The 18,572-nt window shown below is 36.9% G+C and overlaps 1 protein-coding gene and 1 non-coding gene across 15 annotated transcripts in view; one reads left to right on the top strand and one right to left on the bottom strand.

The window, feature by feature from the left end:
• The window catches only part of ELF2 (E74 like ETS transcription factor 2), a 93,239-nt gene that overhangs the window by 17,916 nt on the left and 56,751 nt on the right, over positions 1-18,572 (bottom strand). For 2 of the 14 annotated variants that reach the window (XM_020908548.2, XM_020908547.2), the window contains exon 1: positions 2,270-2,554. The exons of 9 other annotated variants lie outside the window; for them this stretch is intronic. In XM_020908548.2, coding sequence (XP_020764207.1) covers positions 2,270-2,327 — 58 coding nt within the window. In that variant the 5' untranslated portion in view covers positions 2,328-2,554. Of the gene's footprint in view, positions 1-854; positions 1,103-2,269; positions 2,556-18,572 lie in introns of those variants that run through there. 3 more of the 14 variants (XM_020908546.2, XM_020908549.2, XM_020908545.2) reach the window with 3 other exon arrangements.
• LOC139037938 (U6 spliceosomal RNA) lies at positions 11,025-11,131 on the top strand. Its single transcript, XR_011490876.1, has one exon. It is a non-coding gene; the product is annotated as a U6 spliceosomal RNA (small nuclear RNA).

The following is an 18,572-nucleotide window of genomic DNA, read 5'->3' as shown; positions in this document are numbered from 1 at the left end:
CTCCCCAACTTTTTCAATGAATAAACCTTAGATAAACTAGCAAACCTGTCTCAAACTTCCTTCTAAAACAGATTATAAAGGAATTTCAGATTACACGAACATAACTGCGGGAATATTTGAAAACAACTGTATTAAAATGTATTTGTCACAGAACACTATTATCACAAAAGAAACTTCAACTGTAAGATTTGTAAATACTTGTGAAATGCAGCAGAACTCGAAAGCAGCATTTCACTTAAAAAAAAAAAAATCATCAAAAGAAGATAGAACCTTTGTATTTTTAAAACTGTAGACTGTTTGTATCCACTCCTAGCAAAATATCTACAGATCACATTCGGTTTTGATAATGCCAAAAGCTTATAAAAAGGATCTTCTCTTAGCAAAATTAAGCCCTCTTATCTTCACAGTATTTTTCAAAATTCTAACTGCATGGGCTATCCTAAAGTTCTCATAACCACTAGGAACGCTTCTGAAAAGGTACACGCTCAACATGACTGACTTAATCAAAAGTATTGTTAGTACCAATAATATAAAACCAAAAATTCCATCCCTTAATTCATACAGTGTTATTAACAGACTGAATGTACACAAAGGGACCAAGTTCTCATTGTACTCTGCCCCCTTTTCACTAATATTTAAGATCTTGCTCTAATCAGAAAATAACTGTCAAATGTGCTTTCATCACTACTCACTGTGATTTTTCTTTGGGACTGTGCAGTGCTACATTTTAAAGATTAAGTTCTGTTAAATATACATTTATGATTTCTCCCAATCGAACTGAAACACACAGTTTCACCAACTAAACTACTAACTTCACTACCTAAAAACAATGGATGGAAAACAGACGGTAAGACCTTTCACAGCAATGCTCTTCGATGAATATTCCCCATCTTCCAATTCCCATCGATGGCGATATGAAATAGAACCCTGGGAAAGGAACATTATTGCTCACTACAGTAAGTAAATCGTATTCAAGCACTGCTACGCCTATTCAGGACTCTCACTGCGCTGTCTGCTATTAAGTAAAGCTGCTTTTTCTATGTAACTTAAGTCCGTGCCCTTCCGCTGCAGCAGTGGCGCTGCACATCCCCCACCCCCGCGGCCACTTCCGTGTTTACACTCCTCTTCCCTCCAATTCCATGCGTACATTGTCAGCTTCACTCCCGCCCAATCTTCATTGGCCCAGCGCGGGCCCGGAGTCCCGCCCCCAGAAACCAACGTTCTTATTTGGAACAACTCAGCGAGCAGATTGGAACCAGAGGCCTGTCAATCCCGTCCGTTCTGTCCTTTCCGAGGCGCTTCCGCTAAGGTGGGAGGCTTGGGGGGGAGGGGAAAAGGGGGCAATTCCTTGCGGAGACTTCCCTAGGGCCAAGACTCCCTCCCGCCCGCCCCACCTTCACCCACTGTTTACCAAAATAAACGTTCTTCTCTGACGCCCCAACGCTCCGGGGCAGGGGTACAAAATACATTCCAGGTCTTTTCCATTCTCCCCCCCTAAAAAAAACAACCCACGAGGGAAGGGGCATAAACCTACTTCTCCACTGCCGCCCACTAAACGAGGAAAGGGAGGCGGGCCCTTGAGAGAAACACCACCCCGGGCCGCTCCACGTTATTAAGTGACCCTTTCCAGAACCGTTACTCCTGAGACCGCACAAGGTGGAGATGTGAGGAGGGTCAGAGTTTTTTTTTTTTTTTTTTTTTTGGCGCGTATCGATCTACCGGACATGGCCTGGGGTTGCCTCGTCCATGCGGAAGTCGAGGATTTGTGGACCAAGTCTGAAAGAAGGATGGGGCGGGAGTGGCGAGCGTCCACCCGAGAAGCCCGCCGCCCCCGACCGCGGGCAGTAGCGGCCTCTCGGGTCAGACAGCGTGGCAGGCGCTGCCGGGAGACAACAGCCTCACTCACTTCCTGGTTCCTCAGCAACTGGGGTGAAGCGCACAACTCGTCCGCCCCCGAGTCCCCAACTTAACTGCGGTTCCGTTCCCCGGCACCCGCTGCCAGCGCTGCGCCCGGCAGCTGCCGCCGCTGCTCCACAAACCCACCCTGGAGCGACAGCGCCGGATTCAAGGCAGGTTACTCTCCAAGGTGATCACTTCCTGATTCGTCGCCTCCATTACTTCATTCACTACCCCCCTTTCCCCCGGCCGCCCCAGTGACTGATGGACATGGTCCCCCCTGCACTGACCGCTACAGGGGAGCCACCCCGCCTCCTGTGCACCCCCTCTCCTGCTGCACTGATGCACCGGAGGAAAGTTCCCCTGTCCTTACCAGCCCGGATGAGCAAATCCAGCTGGTTCGTGGGTCCCTCATGCAGAGACGTCGCCATGTTTATCCCGGGGCTGGAGCTGCTGCTTCACATTGACTTACACCGTGAGCAGCGGCGGCAGGGGAGGAGGCGGAACCCGCGGCCGGAGACACACGCCGTGCGGCCGACACACACTCACGCACTCGCACACTCAGACGCCCGGATCCTTGCGCGTCCTCCGACAGGAAGCCGAGGCCGGCCCGCCTCCCGCCGCCGGGCTGAGAAACCCCACCACCTAACGGCAGGGGCGGCGGCGGCGGCGGCCGCCTCGGCTGGCAACGCGATCCTTCCGCCCCGCGCCCAGACAGGAAGTCCCGGACGCCCGCCCCGGAGAGCGGCAGCGATCCGCAGCCGAGGGGGACACCTGAGGCTGGAAGTCGCCCCGGGAGCAGCGGCTAGGACGAGGCCCCTCGGCAGGAAGGGGCACATTTCACGCTCTGCGGAAAAAAGTCTGCAGTTGTCCCCACTCAAGAAAAGAGTCATTAATCAAATTTTCTTTCTGGAAGAGATCTAATCCTAGTCCTGCAGCTGTAAATAAAGGTAGCTGTTTAACTTGTTTGGCCGTGTCAAAGCTTATGCTACATGTAACCCGTTCACTTGAAAAGCTGCACTTTAAAACAGGAATACCAACTAAAAAAAGTCATACCCGGAAAACATTATAAAAGCTTTCCTTGAACAAAGTAAGGAGCATCCAGTTACTCTCTGGGACCGACTTTGTCCTTTCCCCCTGCAGAAGTGTTAGCACTCTAGATAACTATTTATTAAGAAACAACAGAACATGCCAACCTCTGAGAGATTAGATTATCCTCCCCCCCAGTTTGCTAGTCATGAAGTTTATGTACCCTCTTATATTTCTATTTGGTTCATTCTGAAGCAAACGTATTTCACATCATCTACTTTTAAAGATCTTTTTGATAAAACTAACCTTATTACAAATAACGTACATATTAAAATACAGTAGAAGCAGGAGCTAAACTGCCACACAGTGACTACAAACTTACAACACACGAAATCAAGCCTATAAAATGACTTAGATGAAGCATCATTAAAACACACAAAAAAATGCTTCCTTGGTTTCAGAGTTTCATAATGTTAAAAATAAAAAAAAACCCTGAAACAAAATGTTGCCCTATAGTTTCACAGTGCCTCCCTCCAGAATAAGTGTTCAAAAAGTATTTGCTGAATAAACAAAAGAAAATTTTGTTACTTATTTTGAATAACAAGGTGTAATTTTTATGACCTAGATTGAATGAACTATGCTGATAACTACAGAAAAAACTTTTTCCAATGGTAGTATTAATACGTCATTTTACAAATATTTGCCCAACATGTCAGAGCAACTTCAGAGTAGATTACACAGTCCATGACTTTTTCTTTTCTTCCAAATACTCACTGATTCCCTTGGACCTTTCCCCTAGTCCTGCCCCCATAATCCCCAGCCTCCCCAAAAAGAACCTATCTGCCATTTCCAACGTACAACCTTCCCTTAAACCAAACAGTGATTTCTTTCCTGTAGTTAGGTAAACTTGCCACCTATTGGACAAAACTGTATGATTGGTCCCTTTTTTTAAATTTCTCGTTAATTTAAAATAAGTATCATCCATTTACCGGGAGTATCATAAACTGAGAATTTCCAGATGAGAGAATGGTAAGGAATACTAAGGAGCTAATTTCTAGCTTTAGACAGAACACTGGAATTGGTAACAAACACGAATTTCCACTCTTATCAATCAATAGATATTAATATGTTTTGAAAGGAAGAGAGTAAAGTAAGCCAAAGGTTCATTTTTTCTGGAGGCAACAGTTGAACTTGGCTCAAAAGGAAACAAAATCTCTTCTCACTGTGGGAGTCACTTTGAAGCCTCATACATAACTTTCATCTTACTATTTGCTTCTTGAGGTATATCTTTTAAGGAAGATAACAGTGTGTGTCTGTGTATTTTACTCTGGGTATATCTTAATTAAGGGGATTCCCTAGTGGCTCAGTAATTATCTGCCTGCCAATGCAGGAGATGTGGGTTCAATCCCTAGGTAGGTAAGATCCCTGGGAGAAGGAAATGGCAACCCATTCCAGTATTCTTGCCTGGGAAATCCCATGGATATAGGCGACTGGTGGGCTACAGTCCATGAGGTCATAAAAGAGTCAGACATGACTCAGCTACTAAACAACAACAGAATCTTAATTATATAGACCCATATCTGCTGTATATTTTAACTTTCAAGGAAACAGAAGCTGTGTCTATTCCTGCATAATGCTTCAGAGTTAATATATACACATATTTATATTTGTGAAATATTAATAAAAATTATGTAGAAAGGCTAGAAAATATTCCTATATATGTAAAGCTCTTATAGAAACATAATTCCCTAGAGTTTAATGCAATTCTGTTTTGGTCCTATAACTAGGCTTTCAAAAGTCACCAATATAATAGGAATAACAAGCAAGGTGAGACCAAGTTACGAAATAGATGAAAAATTAAAATCCACTTTACTATTTTAGAAATTATAGCTGCTGGAAACATAAACTGGTACAAACTTTCAAGAAAGCAATGAGTGTCAGATATCAACAGTTTTAAAGAGGTAAATATATACTAATTAGGAATTTCATTTCCAGGGCCTAGTTTGAGGAAATAATGAAGAAATTTAATGGATCATTTTATTAAAAACATGTTCAAAGAATTTTTAACAACATGGTAAAATGTTAAAATATAAATGTGGCAGGACTAAGATATAATGCATTTCTTCCATACAATATCACTCAAGCCATGTAGACTTTGAAAATGTGTATATAATGCATATATGTGTATATATATATACACATCCACTACATACATCTGCATTTCTGAAGTCTTCAAGATTAAGCAGGTATTCATAAGCAGAATTTTTAAAATTTAGTAAAAATAGGTTAGCATGGTAGAAACTTTAGAGCAAATTCATATCCTGCTCATAACACTGCAGAAAGACATCCTCTATATCAAAGTATTGCTATGACCTAATAGGGGAAAAGGTAAATAGTAACTTTTACTGAAATCAAAGCCACCAGAGCAAGTGCTTTACCTTCAGTTTTTTCACTTATTCTGCTTTACATTTCTGTAACAGATATTACCACTGTGCTCATTTTATAGATGAGGAATGTTGAACAAGGTCATGGTGTTCAAGAGAAGCAGAGCCAGGATTTGAACCCAAGAACTCTTAACTCCATAGCCCTTACTCTCAAACACTTCCCCAAGCTCCAAAGTAACAAGGCTTGTTTATCCGTTATGATGCATTTAGTACCTACTTTTCTGAAAATTCCTTAACATTCCTTCCTTCAAGAGGTAGAATATAATTTCCTTCTCTCCCTTTAAGTGTAGGCTGAACTTAATGGCTCAGTTCTAACAAACGGAACAGAGTTGAAGTGATGGTATGTGACTTCAGAAAGTGTTTGATCTCTTGCTTCTGGGTCAATCTGAGGAAGCATCTCTGTGGAGAGGCCCATTAGACAAGGGACACTGGCATCCTGCCAACAGTCCTGTGACTGAACTCTCTAGGACACAAACCCTCCAGCCCTAATCAAGCCCTCAGGTGATTCCATCCTCATGAAAGATCCTGAGTTAGGAACCATACAGGTAAGTCAATCCCCAATCCTTAATCTCAAAAACTAGATAATATAATGTTTATTATTTAAAGCTGCTAAATTTGGGATGATTTGTTAATCAGCAAAAGATAATTAGCACAGAAAAGGAGCAGTTTAAATTCCCAACGCTGTCACATTTTACACCTTAAAGAAAGAAGGGAAAAGTTTAAAAAATGACCTGTAACTTTCAACTACAGAGTCCTGAGCAGTCTGTCTTTATAGTCTGAGCATCAATTCTTTCATCCTCCAGCCTCTCCATTTTAAAAATAAGTAAGTCATCAAAATATAATCATTACCATTAAAGTCTAATATGAATGAATGAACGAATGAATGAATGCATGTGTTCTCAGTCATGTCTGACTATTTGTGATGCCATGGACTGTAGCCCACCAGGCTAATCTGCCCATAGAATTTTCCCAGCAAGAATACTGGAGTAGGTTACCATGTCCTCCTCCAAGGGATCTTCCTCACGGAGGGATCAAACCCACATCTCCTGAAGCTCCAGCATTGGCAAGCAGATTATTTTTAAACCACTGAGCTACCTAGGAATCCAGGTCTAATATAACCGAAAATAATTAGATCCCCTTGGGTATTTCAATGATTTTATGGTCCTGGAATAGCCAAGATGGTAAAAATTCTTAAGAGGTATGTAAACATACAATTGTTTCTTACACCATACAGGTTTTAATGTTTTTAGCTTATTCTTTACTTCCTGTATTTTTTCTTTCTCTAGAAAAGAGAATCATAAAATGTTATGGTTGAAAAGGTGCCTAGAGACCACATCACCTAGAGATTTTGAAAAAATTAAGGACCTGAACTGAACATCATGATCTCTTTTCCTGACTTCCATGAATCAAATATATTACACTTTAAAACCAAATATGTAACCGTGTGCTCTATCAGATACAAGGGCAACAGGCTTTAAAAAAATTACAGGTAGGAATCAAATGGAGACATTTTATCCATTTAATGTCATATACATTTAACACCCTATAATTTTGGAGAAGGATAAAAACTTCCTATTTTAGTGATAGTAACTCTGTAACCACCAATGGTAGGGTTATTTGAGAATCGCCAGCTTTATCCAATGCCCTATTTTACACATCAGGAAACTGAAGCCCCAAGAAGTTAAATAATTTAACCAAAGTCACATGGTAGCTTATGATTCTGAGCTTAAAAATTCTACTAAACAATCTTCTATAAAACTAAGAAGCTACAAAATGGATGAAAAGTTAAACCCATTTTACCATTTTATAAATTTATAGATAAAATATATCTATTAGGACAACAAACTGGAATCAAGAGATTTAGGATCATTAAGTAAAGCTCAGTTCATCAATACTAGTAAGACAAATACATATAGGTATGCAAGTCTGTAGATTTACAAAGAGAATAGACTATCTCATATGTTTTTAAACTACTGTGGTTACTTCTCTGTTTTTAGTTATTTCTAATACTGATACATTTTATTTAATGTTATAGTTAGGTTTTATAAAATATTATTAAAATGAAGATGTTTGAACCCACATTATAGTCACATGTCCATTCATTTATTCAACAAATAATTAACCAGCACTTACTTTGAGCAAGTAAGTATTGTAGGCACTTTGTACAACACTTTCTGTTGTAGTCACCTATTACTACATCTGGTAACACTGAATTAGATAACAAAAGAAAAAAATTAAGCCTTCTCAGTTCACACAGAACCTCTGCCAAGGGTGAAATTCTTAGACAAGTGTGATATACAAAATTGCCTATACATGAAATTAAGACAGTAATGATAGTAAAGTTAGTAAGAAAGTAAGATAGTAATTAAGATAGTATATCCTACATTTACATGTATAAAAGCCTTCATAAGGTATGAATTTTTGATAGGGGGTTCATAAAGGAAAAATTGTTAGCAAAATATTCTGTTAGCAAAAAATAGCATTTTTTTCTGAAGAAAAGAAAACTATGACTAGTCAGATTCTCAAGGAGGTCTGATTCCCAAAAGTTATTTTATCATAAATTTTTCTCGGCATATGCATTTATGGACCATAAAAACCTATGATGAGTAAGGATCCAGCATGTACCATTTTTGAAACTGATAATCTAGCTTAGTTTTATTCATGTTTTCTGCATTTTACTTAAGCTATCCCTGGGCCAAACTCTCTTTGAGCCTGCTGATTCTTCTTTGAACCTACTGGTTTATACTAAGCAAAAAACTTTCTAATCCTTAGCAGCCACTCCTAGAACAACACATCAACTGATTCTTGTAGCTGGTCTTTTCTAATGGATGTTGGACAAATAATTGTCTTCCAAAAGCATCCCTTATGTGTATGACACTATACAAGGTGAATTAAAATGGTTAATGATCTATTTTAAATAACATTTATAAGAACTGATTTCAAGGACTTGGGTTCTCTATTATCATTAGGGAATGTATCTTGAATACTCTGGAAATAGTTTTCATTCCTGTGAAAGTACAAGGGCTATGCATGATTCTCGTTTGGCATATTCACAAAAATATTTACAGTGGAGTTCTTAACTAAAACATACTGCAACGTAAGTCAAATTCTATTTTGACTCTAAAAGGAATATTCAAATTAACTAATTTCTTCTCCTGTTACAATATATCTTCTGCACCTACCCACTGAAAAGTTTTTCAAAAGTCCCTTCAAGTTTTTAACTGCCAAGCCCAAGGACCTCTTCTTAGTTTTCACCTGACTCTACCTCTTCAAACAAATGACATTTTTGACTATCCATTATTAACTTTCTTCCCTTCATATGACTTTCACAATAATAGATTGTCTGTGTTTTTTTCCTATTTTCCTCAGTTGACTTAGCCTACATCTGCACAACCCTCAAATGTGACTGTTCTTCCAAAGCATAAGCCTTAGCCAGCTTCTCTCTCCATTCTCCACTCTCTGAAGAATGACAGTTGATAACCATGCACCACCATGACTTTCAATATTATTTCTGAACTAACTCAAAAATTAGCATCTCTAGGCTTGACTTAATTTTTTCTTTTTTTAGGTCTAAGTTCTAATTTCCAGTTGTATGGTAAATGTCTTTGTTTGGATAACCCACTGGTATCTAAAGGTCTTTTACCTACAAATCTCCTTTGTTTCCTCTATCAATAACATTACATCATCCCAGGCTAGACACCTTCAGTCATCTGTCTGTGTTCCTAGTTTAGAAAGTCATCTCTTAAGCAACCTAGAGGTCCATCTACAGATGAATGGATACAGAAATTGCAGTATATATATATACAATGGAATATTATTTAGCTGTTAAAAAAGAACACATTTGAGTCAGTCCTAATGAGGTGGATGGACCTAGAGTCTATTAGAGTGAAGTAAGTCAGAGAGACAAATACCGTATATTATTAACACATCCGTATGGAAGACTTAGAGAACAGACTTGTGGACACAGTGAGGGAATGTGAGGTTGGAATGAATTGAAAAAATAGCAAGGAAACATATACATTACCATATGTAAAACAGATAGCAAGTGGGAATTTGCTGTGTGACACAGGGAGCTCAAGCCAGCGCTCTGTGACAACCTAGAGGGGTGGGATGGGGATGGAGATGAGAGGGCCGGTTCAGGATGGAGGGGATATGTGTATACCCGTGGCTGATTCAAGCTGGTGTGTGGCAGAAGCTGACACAATATTGTAAAGCAATTATCCTCCAGTAAAAAAAAAATTTTAAGAGAAAGTCATATAATTTTTGAGGAAATTTTAAAATGTATGTGAAATTACAAAAAAAAACCATATATATATATAAAAAACAGACAGTTCATGGCCCCACCATCCAGAACAAACGATTGTTATCATTTTGTTATTTATACTTGAAAGTGTTGTTTCTCCCGAAGAAATAGTCCATTACAAATGAAGATAATAACACCTTTGAGAACTATCCCCAGTCTTCATTCACCATTCTATCTCTCCAAAGAAACCACTATCATGAGTTTCTGTGTATATTCTTCCAGCCTATTTTGTATACTTTTACGTGTTCACATGTGTGTGCATATATGCCAGAATGACATACAGTATTATTTTACATGCTTTGTGTACATAAATGACATTATACTATATATGCCATTCTAAAATTTGCTTTTTTCATTCAAGATTCACATTCTATCCATGTTATTATAAGTAGACATAGCTATGCCTTATACATACTTCAAATTATCTCAGAGCATAAATATACCCCATTTTGTTAAAAAATTATCTACTGATAGGCAAATAGAGTTGTTTCCATTTTTCACTTTTATAAACAATGCTGCAAAAAAAAGAATCTTATCTATGTTTTCTTAAGAATGCATGCTACAGTCTCTCCATAGTACATACCTGCAGAGAGAATTTTTAGGTCAAAGAATAAGTGCATTTTTAATTTATTACAAAATATAATCAGACTTTTAAAATGTTTGCCATCTCCTGGATGGCAGGAAAATTTTCACTGCTCCATTAATTTGCATATACCTAATAAGTACTGAGAATAAACATTTTTTTCACATACTTACTGGCCATTAACCGTTTCTCCTATGAATTTTCTATTCATATCCTTTGTCATCTTTCTATGACACTTTGTCTTACTTATGTGTAGAATGTTACCATCCAGTGTAATAACACTAATTATCTAGTGTACACTAGATAATAATAATTCAGACAGGTGTTCCAAATGTCTTCTGCCAGCCTGCTGTTTGACTTGGACTTTGGTTGGTCTATGGTATCTGTCCTACAAACATTTTAAGTTTTGATACACTCAAACTAATGTGTGCTATCACTTACAGTGTATTTTAAATGGCCCAAAGAATAAAAGGGAAATCATAAAGTAGTTAAGAAATATTTAGAAATTAATTACAATAAAAATACAACATGTGAAACTATATGCAACACAGCTAAAACAGTACTTAGATACCAGGAAATGAAAAGGTTTAAAAATAAATAAGCTAAACATTCAGTGATAAAGACGGGAAAAAAAAGAAGAAAAAATAAAAAGCAGGAAAAATGAAATAGAAAGCAATCATTTTTAAAAATACAAAAGATTCACAAAATCAAAAATTGATTTTGGAAAGGTTACTATAACAGATAGACCTCTCTGCAAGAGTTACCAAGAGTGCTCGCTTCGGCAGCACATATACTAAAATTGGAACGATACAGAGAAGATTAGCATGGCCCCTGTGCAAGGATGACATGCAAATTTGTGAAGCATTCCATATTTTAAAAAAAAAAAAAAAGAGCTACCAAGAAGGTACAAATATGATACAAGAACAAAAGGGTAGAAATAACCACAGATATAATACATACAAAAATAATATATCAGGATTATGAACAATTACACACTAACAAAGCTGAAATCTGGATGAGCTGTATAAAGAAACTGTGTAAGTTGTATAAGGAAAAAAATCAAACAGAATAGTAAAGCAGCAAAGAAATTAAAATATAGTCTTAAACTTCCGTTACAAAAACAAAAGAAAAAATTACAGACTTAAATGTCCTTTTTAGAAAATTCCAGCAAAATTTTAAACTAATTCTTATAGAAAGTGTTACAGAAAAATAAAAAAGTGAAAGCAACCTAGATTATTTTATGAGCCCAGTGTGATCTTGATTCCAAAATTAGATAAAGATAATACAAGAAATTATAGTTCCATACTACTTATGAAAGGCCCTTAACTAACAGTAAAACAAGAGCAAAATGATGTAGCCTCAAATGCAAGGAGAGTTCAATGCCTAAGAATTCTCCTATTAACTGATCACATTAATGAAGAAAAATCATAACTTATCAAAGAATGCTAAATAAGCATCTGATAGGATTCTGTAAAAAACTAACACAAAAGCAAAACCAATGTCCTACATGGAAATTCCTTAACCTGGTATATATTATATAGTAAAACCTACAACAAACACTAAACTTCAGGTTGAAACTTCTGATACACTCTCAAGATTTAGGAAGAAAACAGGAATGCAAATGAGAATGTAAACTGGTACAGCCACTGCAGAAAACACTATGGAGGGTTCCTCAAAAAACTAAAAATAGAACTACTTAGATCCAGCAATTTCACTCCTGGGTATGTATTCAAAGAAAACAAAAACATTAATTCAAAAAGATATATGCTCCCCAATGTTCACAACAGCAGTAGTTACAACAGTGAAGATACAAAGCAGTCAGAGTGTGAACCAACCCAACAAAGGATGAAGGAGACGCAGTGTGTCTATGCAGACAGACAGACACAGACACACAGACACACACACATAGACACAGACACACAGACACACAGACACACACACACAGACACACACACATAGAGACACACACACAGGCACAGATACACACAGACACACACACACACACAGACACACACATAGACACACACACAGAGGCACAGATACACACACACACACAGACACACACACACACACGCACACACGAATGCCACAGAAAAGGAATAAAATTTTGCCGTTTGCAACAGCATGGATGAACTCGGAATGTTATTATGCTTGGTTAAATAAGTCAGAGAAAGACAAATACTGTATATCACTTGTATAAGAAATCCAAAATAATTAAACTAGTTATTATAACAAAAAGAAACAGACTCAAAGATACAGAGAACATACCAGTGGAGAATGGAGACGGGGAGGGGCAAAATAGGAGTAAGGGACTAAGAGGTACAAACTACTATGTATAAAATAAATAAGCTGTTATAAAGCACAGGAAACATAGCCAATATTTTACAATACCTAAATATAGCATAACCTTCAATAATTATGAATCACTATTGTACACCTGAGACATACAATGTATATAATAAGTTAACTACACCTCATTTAAAAATTCTTCTAATTGAAAAAAATTTTAAGAGAAAATCCATTAACAAAAAAAAAAAAAAAACACCCAATAAATGCCAATTAATATAACTACTCTCTAACATATTAGAGTTTCTTGATCAACATCTTAAAAATAAAAAAGATGATTGGAGATTAGAGAGGAGAGGGCTGAGTTGTCCCAGCTGAGACCATCCTAGGCCATTAAGCTCCCAGTTGATCCACAGACCACCACAAACAGGAGAATAAAATGTGGTGGATGTCTATAAATCAACTATATTTCAATAAATTTTTTAAAAAGAAAAATAATAAAATTTAAAAAAATGTGGTGGATGTCTCTCAGGGAGAACTGTGCAGCAGTTAGAAACAACAGATTGGATACATACAAAGCAACATGAATGGATATTAAGAATAGTAGTTACTAAAAAAGAGACTAATATACATAATACCATTTCTATAAACTTTAAATTTATACAACAGGATATATATACAGTTGCTGTTTAGTCACTAAGTCGTGTCCGACTCTTTGTGACCCCATGGACTACAGCACGCCAGGGTTCTCTGTCCATCACTATCTCCCTGAGTTTACTCAAACTCATGTCCATATATACAGTTAATACACTAAAAAATACCCATTAATCAAATTAAATTTGATGGTTATGAGGGAGGAAAATTGGATTTTTATAAAAATAAAAAGGACAAAGAGGAATAAACAAATCAATTGAAAAATAAAAGTATGAAACACACATCTATTAATATTTTACTTTTCTCTCTATAAAAAGCTAGCTGTCCTAATATAATTTATTGAATAATTCTTCCTTTCTGTAAACCCAGTCTATTATGTACCAGGCATAAATATATGTTTACTGTGTTTCTGGGCTCTCTAGTTTTCTATTCTACCCAACTACTCATCTGCGGGCCAATAACACATTCAAAAATTTTATATAATTTTATGAATAGGAGGTTATGTACCACACATTTTGTTCTTTTGCAGTATAGACTACTTGTGGATCTCTATCTAACAGTCTGTCAGTTCCACCAAAAACAAGTCCTCTGAGAATTTTGACTGGAATGTATTGAGTTTACAGATTAACAGGGAAAAATTAACAGCTTTACCATGTCCAGTTTTCCATGTGTTTATGGGTTAAAGATTAAAGGAACCAATAAAATCAGTTTGGTCTGTTTTTCTATTGTTTCTTAAGGAAGTCATGTATCTCTTCATTTAGTTATGTCCCTCCATAAAGTAAAGTTCTTATTTCATACAGGTATTACATATACCTGTACCTAATTAAATTTTGAAAACTACGTGAATGGGATCTTTTTGTCTCGTTGCTCTGGCACACACAGCAACCCCCATGAGCCCAAGCAACGTTAAGATCTATTTGTCGCTGTTGTCAAGTTGCTCGGTAGTTGGGTGCACAGGCTTAGCCGCTCTGCTGCTTGCGGGATCTTCCTGGACCAGGGAATGAACCCATGTGCCCTGCACTGGCAGGCGGATTCTTTACCACTAGACTACCAGGGAAGTTCGAAATAGTGTATTTTGAATGATACTGATGTTTCCAGACATTGTTGAGATTCTGCTATGACGGTTAAAAACTGACCTGAATATAACTGGAAAAAAATATACAAGGTTGTATTTTATTTAGTTAAGTACAATGTTCTATATATCTCATTTATCAAATTTGTTAATCCTGTGGTTCAGTTCTTTGATGTCATTTTAAATTTTGTGTCTGCTTAATTTTTCAATTTTGGCAGAGGTGTTTTTAAAGTCCCAGTTTTGCAGACACATCAACTTAGCCTTGCAATTCTTGAAGTTTTTACTTTATTTTTTGGTGGCAGCTTGCACAGCTTGTGGTATCTTAGTAGATCTTCCTGCAGTGGAAGAAAGGAGTCCTAACCACTGGACCACCAGGGAATTCCCAAACGTTTTTACTTTAAATGATATTACAAGGCTATGTTGTTAGATGCATATAAGTTTACGATGATTATATTTTCTGGACTGTTCCTCTTAGCAGTTTGAAGAGACTTTGGCCCAATTAAGTTGTACCCTGAATTCTATTTTAGTACATTAGCTTTATTTGGTTAGTATTTCTCTGATAAACATGTTTTTCCATTGTTTTTATTTAATTTTGTTTTGTGTATCTGTTCAAAATAGCAGGCTCATGTTAAGATCACAATTGCCAATTTTAATATAATTGATGTTTTGGACTATTTCTACTATCTGCATTTATGATTTGTATTTCCATAGTTTTTTCCTCCCCCTCTTTTGTTGCTTTTTTGTTAGATTGGTTAAAAGTTCAATTTATTCCCTAACCTACCCCCCAACTTAGTACTTTGAAAGCCATACTTTCTATTTCTATTATTTTAGTATGCTCTAGTTACTTAAAATAAATGTTCTTTTCACTTCTCATCTTCTTCAGATCATGTTTCACACAGCTCCTATTTTATTCAAAGGCCACCAAAATCTGGTTCCACTCTACCTTTCTAGGCTTATTTCTCTCAACCATATACATCTACAAAGCCTAATTAAACTACATTACTTATCAGTTTAAACTACATTATTTATCAGCTTCTAAATAAAATACAAAATTTCTGAAATTCTGTTCTGGTTCATGATGTTTTCTGATTCATTCACTCAATCAACAAATATGTTATTCAAAACCCACTTGGCGCCTGGCTTTGAGCAATACCAGTAAACACAACAGATATGGTCTCCGGCTTTATGAAGCATGGAGTGAAAAGATTAAACAATAAATATAAACATAATAAAGTAAAACTTCATGAACTCAGACAAATTGTAACTGGGAGTTGGCTCCCATCTTGCACTCTGTTCTCCAACAGCAGTCACTGGAGAAAACGAATACCAGCAGGTGGCACCAAACCCCCTAAGTCTGACCTTGGACATGGACACCTTACTCAACTCCACACACACATTTCCTCATCCACACAGACTGACCCGGGCCATTTTTTTAATCTCACAATAATGTCATATTTCAAATCACATTTGTGATTTGAATTTTTCAGAATTACTTATTACTTTATCATGGGAGGTTACTGTATCATAAGTTTTGTAGGTGCTAATCAAAAGAGGAAAAAGGAATGGGAGTCTCCGACAAAATAACAGAGCTGTCACAACTGAGACTGCAGAGTATCAGCTAAAGGTCCTCTCTCTGAGAAAGTGACTTTCAAACTGACATCTGAAAGATGACCAGGGATTAAAAGCTAAAAAATGGAAAGAAATATGTTCCAGAAAGAGAACAGCATATGTGAGCACCCTAGGAAGATAAAGTTTGATTTAAAGGAAAAGTAAAAAGACAACCGTGTACGTGTATGTCTGGGGTAAGGGTACTGGGTAATTCATCAGAGTACAATGCTTATGAGCTTGGGCTCTGAAGCCCTAGCTAACTTACCATCTGACTTATCATCTGACTTTTCTTGTTCCACCACTTAAATAGCTGTCTAGCTTTAGAAAGGTTATTCAGCCTAGGGTTGCTAAAAGTATTAAATCTATTATTATATAAAGCCCTAAAAACTATTCCTGGCAATATAGTAATGATATATTAATGTTATAGTTTTGTTTTTTGTTGCTATTATTGTTGTTATTGTTTCTAGACAGATGAGAGGAGACAAACTATTCTGTGTCTTGAAGGCCCATGTTAAAAATCCTGAATATTGGGATTTCCCTGGTGGTCCAGTGGTTAAGAATTCACCCTTCAATGCAGGGAACATGGGTTCAATCCCTGGTAGGGGAATTAAGATCCCACAGGCCACAGAACAATGAAGCCCAACTGCCTCAACTACTCAATTGTGAGCCCAAGAGCCACAATTACAGAGTCCAGCGTCTTGTGCACCACCACAAGAGGTCTCACACGATGCAAGGAAGATCCCGAGTGTTGCAACGAAGACCTGACACAGCCAAGTAAGCAAACAAATAAACCTGAAATTTACCCCAAGTGCAGTCAGAACCCACTAAAGGTTTTTCAGGAAGGGAATATCACATTTCAATTTATAAATACATTTTTAAAGTCAACATGAATGAATTGATTAGGGTTGGGGGCAGGGGGCAGGAATGGAAACAAGATCTATAGGAAGGCCAAAGGCCATCACAATAGCTCATATAAAAAATAACTACAGGTTGGACTAGGCTAGTAGCAATAAAGTCAGAAAGAAATTGGTAGATTTATGATACATTTTGGTGGTAAAACTGATGTGACTTGGTAATGGACTAGGAGGTTAAGGGAGGAAAGGGTATAAATGATGACTTCTTACAATACCCAGCCCCAAACCCTGAATAAAGTCTTCCTTACTGTATGTACTTTAATGACTGTCACTGCATTTTTTTTTTTAACACTTCTCAAATGAGAGTTACCTTCCCAGGCTCAGCTAAAATATGAACTTTCCATCACAGGAGCTAATAGCTGTCTCCTCCTCACAACACTTTTTACATTATAAAGAGCTATTTTTCTAAATATATATTTTCCCTAATAGAGGTAAGTTCCTTTATAGTCTATATTTCTTGTTCTAGCACACATAAAAAAAGTGCTACATGCAGTACAGGCAGTCTTGGATAACCCCACAAATGGTCTCAAAGCCACGGCAACTTCTCAAATTGTTTTCTTTCCTTGAAAGGAATTCAGTTTGCTTTCTTCTCCTTTCAATTATTCTATCTTTGGGGATTCTGTTTCCCTTTACATTAGTTGCAGAATTAACTAGTTTTTCATTGGCATCCCCATTTCTTGAAGCCACCAAAAACAAGTATTTAGGGATTTTTTTGTTGAAGTGCTTGCTACTAATTCTATTGAAAAATGCAAGGTAACAAAATTAAACACAGGGTTATATTACCTTACAATAGTGGTCTTTAATTTACAGTTCCTGACTCCCTTTGTGAGAGGGTAAACTGAATGCCCCTTACTTTTATTCCCAAGGATGAGGTTCACCAAAAGTTCTTTCTTTTTTTGTGTGTGAAGGCCTCTCTTTCCAGAATATAGCCTGTAGATGAAGCCTAGACATAATAATCAGTGTCTTCTTATCTCAAGATAACTGGCACTTATAAGGGTCTCCTAAGTAGGCAAGTAATGTAGCAATCAAATTAAAAACAAATGCTATTCTGCCAGCCTTGTGTTTTCCAAACCAAATGGCTGAAGCTTCCTGCTGTAAATCCAAATAGATGCTAACTATACTAGCTGTTTGAGTTCTTTCTCCTCTTCAACCAAACCCTTGGTCCCCTCTTCAAAACAATTTCGCATTTTAAGTTATTATTCTAAGTCTTTATTTTGGGAGGATTAAGTTGCAGGAAAAAAAGGTGGTATGAAAAACAAAGCAAAAACAGGATTCAGATTCTCCTAAAAGTCGCATCAAACAACATGCATAACAAGAACTCCTTTTTCGGCATAACTCTTTTCTTTTTTATCTAACACTTTCTAGTTTATCTTTTGTAAGCTCATCTAGTCATAAGAAAATCTCTAATTTCTGGCTCAAATATATTTTGTTCAAATATATTCTTTAAAAAGTCCTGGAGGATAACTACTTATTATCATGCCTCAGTCTTACAGAAAACATATGAAAAGTATTTTCATTAAATTAAAATTTTTTAATTGTTCATTCCTTTTAAGTAAGATATATATCTTGGCTGACTTAAAAAGTAAAAAGAAATCAAACAGTTACAACGAAATGCTGAATTTAAACGTGGAGAATATGCAATATCTATTATAAAAATCTGTACTTCACCTTAATAATGTCTAAGAGAAAGAAATTAGCTATATTCCTTCTTCCCTTGATATATTCAATAAAAAAATTACAGAAATGTATAAAAAATTTTAAATAAAAATTAGTCCTATCTCAT

This window comes from Odocoileus virginianus, chromosome 12 (genome assembly GCF_023699985.2).
Source record: "Odocoileus virginianus isolate 20LAN1187 ecotype Illinois chromosome 12, Ovbor_1.2, whole genome shotgun sequence".
Lineage (NCBI taxonomy): Eukaryota > Metazoa > Chordata > Mammalia > Artiodactyla > Cervidae > Odocoileus > Odocoileus virginianus.
Note: the sequence above shows the minus strand (reverse complement) of the source record. Positions and strands in the feature narration are given on the sequence as shown.